Raw genomic sequence first — 10,000 nt, forward strand, 5'->3', positions numbered from 1 at the left:
TTTTGGAAATCAATGTGCTTCAGATCACCAATCCTGAAGTGCTGGAATGGACCAAGATGAGCCATTGTTCACAATCCTTAGCTGGTAGATGTTCCTCGGCCAGTTGGAAGACCACAGTTGCAGTTCATAGCTCTCTGGGAAAGACAACCTGCAGTATTTTGGAATATCCACGAGCTGGGAGAAAACTGTGTCAAAACGCGCTGTCTGGAGAAAAACATTGAGTGCAGGTGTTTAGTCTGCCAAAGAGAGATAGAGAGATAGAGAGATAGAGATATAGAGATATAGAGATATAGAGATATAGAGATATAGAGAGATAGAGAGATAGAGAGATAGAGAGATAGAGAGATAGAGAGATAGAGAGATAGAGAGATAGAGAGATAGAGAGATAGAGAGATATAGAGATATAGAGATAGAGATAGAGATAGAGAGAGAGATAACCCAAGAGAGGTCAAGAGATCCGTGTTCTATCACTCAACCCCCATTGATGATGTTTTCCTGCAGTGTCCTATATGTGGTTGCCACGACAGAGCTCATGTCAGTTTGTCCAGCCATATAGGATGATGTAGAAAACTCAACAAAACCAGAAACACATAATATTCATTGACTTGGATTTTCCCATGCCCTAATTGACTTGAAGGGGGAGGGGGAGGGTGTTCCAAAAATCTTTACGTAATTATTTGGGGTCCAGTGTGATGGAGCATTGCGGGAAGGAGGGAGGGTGGGGGTCTAAAATTGTCAAAAAATGCACAACATAATAAATGGTCAATCTTCATGTGCTTCAGCATGGGGAGGCAGTTTGAAAAATTTTGTCCATGGCCCTGTGACATGCAAGGGCACATAACAAGGACATCTGTGTGGGCATGTTGTTCAGCATGCAAGGTTTTGCCCTTGGCATAACAAGGAAGACTAACAATGCAAATCCTCTTCTCGGCCACCCCTTTCTCTCACACACACACACACACACACACACACACACACACACACACACACACACACACACACACACACACACACACACACACACACACACACACACACACACACACACACACACACACACACACACACACACACACACACACACACACACACACACACCATTGATTTAAAGTAGGCTGTCCTGAGGGCATTATATTAAAGTTGATCTGCACGTGGAATCTCAGACACACTGACCAATTGTAATAACCTCTCCCATCCCTTCGGGAATAGAAGCAAAAAAAGCACAGAAAAATGATGGAAAGAGCCAGGATTGTCAGAATTTGCAATACTTGGAACCGAAACATTTTCAGCATGCAAAAAGGAATGTGTTTCCCACACATGCCAATGTGTGCAAATCGTGTTTCTCAGCTCTCACCCCAAAAACAAAAAAAAACAAAAAAAAACATTCCTATTAAAAGCATCATATATAGCCTTGCCTCAGCTTTTCATTATCACTTCCAAGTACGTAATCGTGTGTTCGCAGCATTGGCACACAAAACTCTGGGAATGGGGTGTTTGCCGCAGTTTGCCATTAAAGATGCAGAATTGAAATTTTCCATCCACCAGAGTTGTGTCATGTCCCATATCTTCAGTTTCCCAGTCCAGGACATCCAGATACGGACCTCCTTTGCTCCTGAAAGGCTGAGTTGTTACCAAATGGATTACTTTGCACATCCACCTGTTTTACCTGTCGTTTTTTAGAATTATTTCCTTTTTAAAAACAAGGCCTAAGGTTTGGAATGGAGCTGCCACTCAAACACCTCACACACATATGGACATGTAGACAAGACACAACACAGGACTATTAAACAAGACAACGCAGCCACTGAGTTTGGGAGAAGTGCCACCACTAACTTCCTGGGGTCTCCTGGGTACCTGTGATGTCACAACAATGGCACCACTTTTCTCACCACACTGCAGGGCATTTGATCTGGAGGGATTTCCTCCTCTCCATCGATGCCAGGCTCTGGGGGGATTGTCCTTGCTCTATCCTATTTAAATGTTGAATGTCAAGCAAGGGAGCAGCACGTACAGGTACAGCAGGTACCGGACTTTTTAAAGTCTGGTACCACTCAGCCGGGAATCGAACCGCCGACCTCCCAGACTCGGAGCGGACACTCTTAAACATTACACCACCGGGTCTGGTCTTCTTCTGCCATTGAGAGTTAACCATTGTAACTACGTGTTTGTATGTCGGTTTTTGTTGCTGGTTTGTTTCTCACTAGGCCTCAGTGGGCCTGATTCATTCCTTCTTTGGTTGTTTTCCATCTGCATCTCGGCATTCCACCTTTCTCCTTCACCCTAAAGCTGTTCGTTTAAACAAAGTAAATAACTATTATGTACACCCTTGTGTTTGTAGACCATTAAATCCTCGGGTATTTCTGTGGAGTTAATCATTATAATCATTCGGCTTGCACATGGTTTGATCGACCTCCCCCTACTCCACCTCCTCCTGTCTTTTCTCCACCTCTATATCTTCATATTCCACTCACCTTCCTTGCCATTTATTCTCTTCCAACTCCCAAATAAATGAATAAGAATAAAAAAAATAATCATTGTCGAATAAGTTTTCTTTCGCTGTCTTCCTGTCTCAGTCTCAGCAGACCTGATTACTTCCTCCTTTATTTATTAAATCTCTGTCTCTGCTTTCCACACTTCCCCTTCACCGCAAAGCCGTTCGTTTAAACATTGTAATCGTCGATGGCATCCATATTTGTGTTGTTGCTCCTTAAATCCACATCTATTTCTGTGGTGTCAACCATTAATCATTTGCATTTATTCTTCATGTTCCACTTGGTTGGTTATTTTCTTCTTTCTTCACCTCTATATTCCTTTTTTGTTTCCCTTCCTCTCTCTATTTCTTCCCTTACCCCTGCCTAATAAATATAGGTGAATTATATAAAAAAACAACAAAAATACTTCATTGAAATTTTTTTCTTGTTATCAGCCTCTCCCAAATCTGTCCTCACATTTCTTCCTTCACTCTTCAATGCCTTCCTCAAACTTTCCCTTTCTGCTCATTTGTTTCCTCCACTTTTACCCTCACCTGTGCCTCTGTCACCCGTGCCCTGTGCCTCCAACTCTACTCTCCTCTCACTCCACCACCAATCCCCAACCACACACAGAGCCACACATCATCCTACCCTTTCCATTGGTCCATGGCCATCAGAGGTTGATGATCCAATCTCGTGGATCTCTTTCTCTTCAGGTTGCTGCCTTATCTTCAGACTAGTAGTAATGCCCGGCGTTGCTCGGGCTAGCAATAAAGCCTGGCGTTGCCCAGGCTTTCTTGCAAACTTCCTGAATAGCTGTTAGCGGTTAGGGATTAGCGGTTAGGGGTTAGCGGTTAGGGTTAGCGGTTAGGGTTAGGGTTGCAGTTAGGGTTAGGGTTAGCGGTTAGGGTTAGGGTGAGCTGTTAGGGTTAGGGTTAGCTGTTAGGGTTAGCTGTTAGGGTTAGTGTTAGGGTAGCTAACCCTAACACTAACCCAAACCCTAACCCTAACAGCTTGGCGTAGCGGAGGTAAACAGCGCCCGGGGCAAAGTGGAAATTTGCGTCCCCCGTAGACCTTAAACTTGAGTGGATTTGAATGGAAAATCCCGTAAGGGATATCGATTTATCGATTTTTTCGAATATCGGAAGTATTATGGAAAAAATTTATAGCCAATGACCGAAGTTGGACCAAAAGCCATAATCGTACCGAATTTAAATGGAATCCGTTGGAGTTTGTGAAAATGCATCAAAACAAATTTTGAGGGGCCTCTTAAGGAAGACAATAATATCATTAGTATATATATGTAGTATACATTAGTATATATATATATATATATATATATATATATATATATATATATATATATATATATATATATATATATATATATATATATATGTCTTGTTTCATTTCATGCAGTAACAAAAATCTGATGGTAGAACAAAAAGAAAGGGGCGTGCCGAAATCTTAATATAGATGTCATGTCTAACAGAAACTACTTTCACAGGATGTCCCAGCCTTACTCATCTCCTTCCCTGGATATTTTTAGCTCCATACCAGGCGCCAGCCTGCCTGGGGCTTATTACCTACACCACCGAAGGTGAAGGAGGTTATATTTTCACCCCTTTCTGTCTGTTTGTCTGTGTGCAGGATATCTCAAAAGGATGTGGATGGATCCAAATGAAATTTTGTGAAGGTTCGGTGTGTGACAAGGACTAACCAATTAGATTTTGGTTAAGATCCGGATACGGTTCCGACTACTAGAATTTAAAAGTGATTCTTCACCATTGAGAGATTGGGTGAAACCGATATATAGCACAATATCTCAAAAAGTTGGGGACGGATTCGGATGAAACTTGATGGACAGGTTGGGTGTGTGACAAGGAAGAATTGATTCGATTTTGATGAAGATACGGATCAGACTACTAGATTATTAAAGTGATTCTTCACCATTGATAGGGCCAAAACGATATTGTACTGGAAAGCACAATATTTCAAAAATGTATTGGGCCACATATGTTCTCGTGGATGAGGCATTGCTTGGCAGAGGTATGCGCTCTACCGAGTGCCCTTCTTGTATTTTGTCCTGTTTTGACAGACACAATGCTCGTGCTCGTGGCTGTGTCACAGTCTCGATCAGAAGTTCCATTTTTTAGGCAAAAAACTCAACTGTGCACAGCGTTAACAATAACGAAGGGAAAATATAACTTTGTTTATAGTGCAGTTTTTATTACGGTATAAAATGACAATTTCCAACCATATGCAGTGAGATTTAGGCCACAGTGCACAGTTACATTTTGCATTGGAAAAAGTGCATTAGTGTTACCATACCCATGCAAGAGCGCATGGTGGTGCGTTCCAAGATGGCATGCTTGTTGGGGTTGTTGAGCATTGATCGCTTGGCAAGGGAGATGTCGGCTGTGACACGTGTGATAGCAACCCTGAAGAAAAAAATTAAAAAAACACACACACACACACACACACACACACACACACACACACACACACACCATCATGTTCTGCACCACAGATTTTCTGCAACAGTCTTTCTTTGCCAAATTCTCACGATGAACTTGGTAGGAAAATCTTTAAAAAATACGATTCTCCAAATGGTAGTCACAGTGAAATAATCATAGTTTACATATTATGATCACGAATAAAGCATATGGTACTCACCTGCCTTCAAACCTGTGTTTCAGGAAATCAAACAGTGCTTTCTGCATCATATCAGTCACCTGTCGACAAGTTTGGAAGACAAATTTGGAAATACCGTGAAAAATAGATATAGGTTATAATTAGGTAATATAGGCCCCTTGGGCAATATGGACTGCAAAAAATACTGGGATATTAAAAATAGAACCACTGGACCTGGAGCTCATCTGGGTCCTGGCCTAATGTCGTAACCCAAATTTGGAAGCTTTCTGACTGGTGGGTCTGAAGGAGAAGGTTTTTGAAGGAATTTATGCAATTTTCCCCAAAATTGACCAAGTCCACCATTTTGACACTTCTAGTCAAGTGATCGGCACGACCTCCATATTTTAACATCAAGACCCTGTCCTAACGTTGTAACCCAAATTTGGAAGCTTTCTGACTGGTGGGTCTGAAGGAGAAGGTTTTTGAAGGAATTTATGCAATTTTCCCCAAAACTGACCAAGTCCACCATTTTGACACTTCTAGTCAAGTGATCGGCACGACATCCACATTTTAACATCAAGACCCTGTCCTAACATTGCAACCCAAATTTGGAAGCTTTCTGACTGGTGGGTCTGAAGGAGAAGGTTTTTGACGGAATTTATGCAATTTTCCCCAAAATTGACCAAGTTGGCCATTTTGACACACTTCTGGTCAGGTGATCGGCATGACCTCCGCAATGTAACATCCATACCCTGGCCTACTGTTGTAACCCAAATTTGGTAGCATTCTGACTGGTGGGTCTGGAAAAGATGTTACCAATCACGAGAGGAATGTTGCTGCCAAATTTCAGCCAGGTCAGCCCAGCGGTTTGGCCGGAGAATTGAAATAGGAGACGGATGGACGGCAACAATACCTTATAAGGAATTTAAATACCAAATAAGCGAATAATACTTTAGGAGTATATATTATGTGTTTACATGATACTTAGTTTCGGTTTCAATGATTAAAGGGTATGATAATGTAGATTAATAAGACAATGACAGAGAGAGGTCATTGAGCCAAAAGGAAATCTGAATTAGGAAAGTCTTTCAGGGATACAAGCGATCTCGTTCTCCGCTAATCAGATACTGTATGGTTGTTTTTTTTGTGGTTGAAGTCATGTCATGCTGAGCAATGCTTTTCAACCTTTATACAGTCAGAGTGCATCAACAGTTTGCTGGTTTATTTCTTCATATTGATGGCAATCATGATATCTGTCCCATCAGCATTTATTTTGGCTTTGGTTTTAATTTTCTTATTACCTCGTAACCCTTCAACGAAGGTCCCACAAACACCACGGGCCGCATGGAGGGTACCACATCGTAAGGTGGAGTACCATCTGTCTAAAGAATGAAAAGAAAGGAAAGAAAGAGAGAAAGAAGAAATACATACAAGCTTGTCACATGGCATTACTATCCCTGGGATCAATGGAATTACACCCCCATCACTCTCCAATATCTGTGAACACCTCCAGATCCTTCTCCTCTGTGACACGCTCCAAAATTACCCCTTGCATCGTGTAATCTCTATTTTCATTGTTCATTCCCATCCCCAACACCTTCCACTTGCTCAGGTTAAATTACATCTGCCAATCTTTTTCCCAATCTCGGGAAGTATCAATACTTTACTGAATCTGATCACCACCCCCTCTGCTATCCACCTTCCCTCCAAGCTTTGTGTCATCTGAAAATTTTGGAAAGCCCACTCTTCACCCCACGATCCAAATCATTGATGTAACTCTTGTAAATATTTTCAAGTGTTAGTGTGTTTTTTCATGCGTTATTCTTTCCTGACCGAACCGGAGCACGCAGAGGCCCCAAATTTTGGGTTTAGGTACTTCAGAATATGTGCAAGGCTTCAAGCTACCCCAAGGCAATCTCTGTATGTATGTGTTTGCAAATCATAAGGCAAATCTCTGTAGGGTGTCAGCCGAGAGAGGAGAGCAGTACTCCATCAAGCTGTTGATGAAGGCCTTGTAGGTGGATAGAAGTTCAGGTGTGCCAAGGAAGGACTTTGCATGATGGAGGAGGCCCAGTTCATAGCTGACTTTGGAGGACAACTTTGAAATGTGGTTTGCCCAAGAAAGATCATCGCTGATATTGAGGCTCAAAAGTTTGAGCGACTGAACTTTTTCAAGAGGAATGTTGAGAAAGTAGATAGGAGAGTTTGCCAGACAGTCCTTTCAGAGAGAGAAATAGTGAGAGTGTGAGATTTGTCAAGATTGAAAGACATATTCCAGGTGTTTGACAAGCTTGTGATTCTGTCAAGGTCTGGAGAGAGGGAAGAGACTGTTGCCTGCATATCCAATGGATGAGGGATGTCACAAGAGAAGGTGGAGTCATCAGCAAAAGAATAAAGGTGTTGCGATTCCCAGGGTCAGCTCCCTGGCCGTTAGAAAAAGAAAGGATTTGATGTCAACTGTGATGTTGGATTCCATGACCTTTCGAATGATTGGATTTTCCAGAGCGTCTGAGAGATCATTGATGAAGATCAGGAATGGGACTAATCCCAGAACACTACCTTGGGGCACTCCAGCCTTGATGGAGAGAGGAGAGGAAAGGATTCCGTTGAGTGCACACATTGGCCACAAGAGTAGAGGAAGTTAGTAAGCCACGTGTGGAGTTGGCCTTGGATGCCATAGGCAGAGAGCTTGGAAAGCAAGGTGGGATGCCAGACTGTATCAAAAGCACTAGATATGTCGAGAGAGACTGCCCTGATCTCATGTCTGACATAGAAGGCCCCCATCCATTGTTGGGATGGCAGAAGCAGCATGTCCAAGGTCGAGTGACGAGGTATGAATCCAAGTTGATGAGATTTTTTTTCCATATACATTGTCGAGGCTTGTATGAGAGCTAACACACAACACACAACAAGGGGGGCAGGAGACAAGAGGGGTGGGAGAGGGAAGAACAAAACAGTGGGGAACAGAGACATTACAAGATCTGTGGAAGGGAGAGGGATGGGGCGGGGAACACGGGGTATACAAGATGGACACTCCAGGGACTTTTAGGACTTTACACGACAGGGACCTTTCGGGAAGGTAGGCAGGGAATTAGATATGGCCGTTTGAGAAAAGGAATGATTTGATGTCAACTGCGATGTTTAATTCCATGACCTTTGTGATGATTGGAAGAAAGCTGATAGGTCTGTCGTACAGTGGATCCGTTTTTTCACCTTTTTATGCAATGCAACAACGTTAACTGACTTCGAAGCAGATGGAATATCACCTTGGGCAAATGAGAGGGTGAATGGAGCAGAAATAGGATTTGCAAGAGCAGCACAGCAGGTTTTTAGTACACAGGAGCTGATGCCGTATGGTCAAGCAGCAGAGTCAGAGTTGAGCGTTGAAAGAACCTTCGCCACCTTCTCAGCTCCAAAAGACAGAGTCCAGGAGCAGTTGGGTATGAATGGGAAGGGTAGTTACCATAAGTGAGGGGTTGGGGACACAAGATTTGGAAGCAAACACAGAATTGAGGCATTCGGCCTTCTCACAAGCAGAGTCGGCTGTGGTGTCATTTGAAGAGAGTGAAGGGATGGAAGGGGAGCATACTCCAGAGACAGACTTAACGAGGTTCCACCAGGTTTTAGAGGAGGGAGTCAAGTTTGAAAATTCATTTTTGAGGTTGGACAGATGTTGTTTTCTGGCTTTCCTGAGAGTGGACACACACTTGTTGCAGACTATTTGGAAAGCACCGAGATTGCCTTCTGTCGGATTTGCTTTCCAGGAAGAGAAGGCAAGTTGTTTCAAAGCAACTGCCTCACCACAGGATTCAGTGTATCATGGGCAGAAAGAAGGGGAGGAAAACTGAAGAAGCTCCTTATTTTTCCTTGTTAAATGTTGCATGTGATACAGGTAACAAAGTTGATGACATTATTTTTGCACATACGAGTACTTAATGTTTGTAAATGCAAGCAAATCATTCAATATGATTGTGTAAAGTTTCAGGGGGAAATCAATCATTTTTGGCGAAACATTTCCAGGATCACAAGGGTATATAGGGATGTCCTTAAAGGTGGGTAGAAGTCCAGAAGCAGAGTCACAGTACGTATGACACATCACAGCGAATGATAAAGTGTATGTGTGACTGCAATAGATCATATTCCGTAATCCATATCATTTCAGTTTTCAGTGTAAGGCCAATTGGCAAGGTATTCATGATATCAGTTGCACTTCCATTGCCATAAAGGAGAAAAACCAGAGTGGATTTTTTTCTGAAAGCGAAACAGATTCTCATACGCTCGCTGCATGAATATTACGGTAATCCGATATGTTAAACTTCACGGTGGTCCAAGATTATTGTTTTAATCCATTTTCGGTGTTGGACACGAAATATATCAACATCAAGAAACAATGTTTCGAGGGACAATTTTCAGTAACTTATTTACTTGCAAAGAATTGAATGAATGGCTTAATCATTGAGATCAGGGTGCCCTTCTAAAATGAGGTCGAGTTAAATGTCGCCTTAAATCTGTCAAATAAATGTTCCAGGAACATAAGGTATTGCTAGCCATTTAATTAATACCCACTACCCAATTCACAACAGCACATTGCTGGATCATCAACTAATATCGGTGCAGAGAACATTTACAAGATAAGGAAATAATGTATTATGGACACGAAAATGTTGGTTAGTCGGTACATCTCAAAATAATAATAATAATGATAATAATAATTAGAGCAGAAAGATGAACACATTTCATTAATTAATCAATAATTATGGCTTAGATTCCTGTGTTATAATAAATAGCAAATCCCCACTCACCGATCTCTGTTTCTGCTTTCCTGAAAGAAAACAAGAGGGAGTTAACATTAATCACAAGACTGACTGCTGAAATAACACCTGCATTTAGTAGTG

General features: G+C 42.0%; 1 protein-coding gene across 3 annotated transcripts in view; it reads right to left on the bottom strand.

The window, feature by feature from the left end:
• Nucleotides 1–10,000, bottom strand: part of CACNB2 (calcium voltage-gated channel auxiliary subunit beta 2) — a 239,513-nt gene that overhangs the window by 75,357 nt on the left and 154,156 nt on the right. For all 3 annotated transcript variants that reach the window (XM_085876659.1, XM_085876658.1, XM_085876661.1), the window contains exons 6-9: nucleotides 9,908–9,927; nucleotides 6,407–6,487; nucleotides 5,148–5,206; nucleotides 4,803–4,912 (exon numbers count right to left, since the gene is read on the bottom strand). In XM_085876659.1, coding sequence (XP_085732785.1) covers nucleotides 4,803–4,912; nucleotides 5,148–5,206; nucleotides 6,407–6,487; nucleotides 9,908–9,927 — 270 coding nt within the window. The remainder of the gene's footprint in view (nucleotides 1–4,802; nucleotides 4,913–5,147; nucleotides 5,207–6,406; nucleotides 6,488–9,907; nucleotides 9,928–10,000) is intronic.

The sequence above is a fragment of the Eptatretus burgeri genome, chromosome 4, assembly GCF_056783735.1.
Source record: "Eptatretus burgeri isolate ZD-2024b chromosome 4, Ebu_testis_v1, whole genome shotgun sequence".
NCBI classification, from domain to species: Eukaryota; Metazoa; Chordata; class Myxini; order Myxiniformes; family Myxinidae; genus Eptatretus; species Eptatretus burgeri.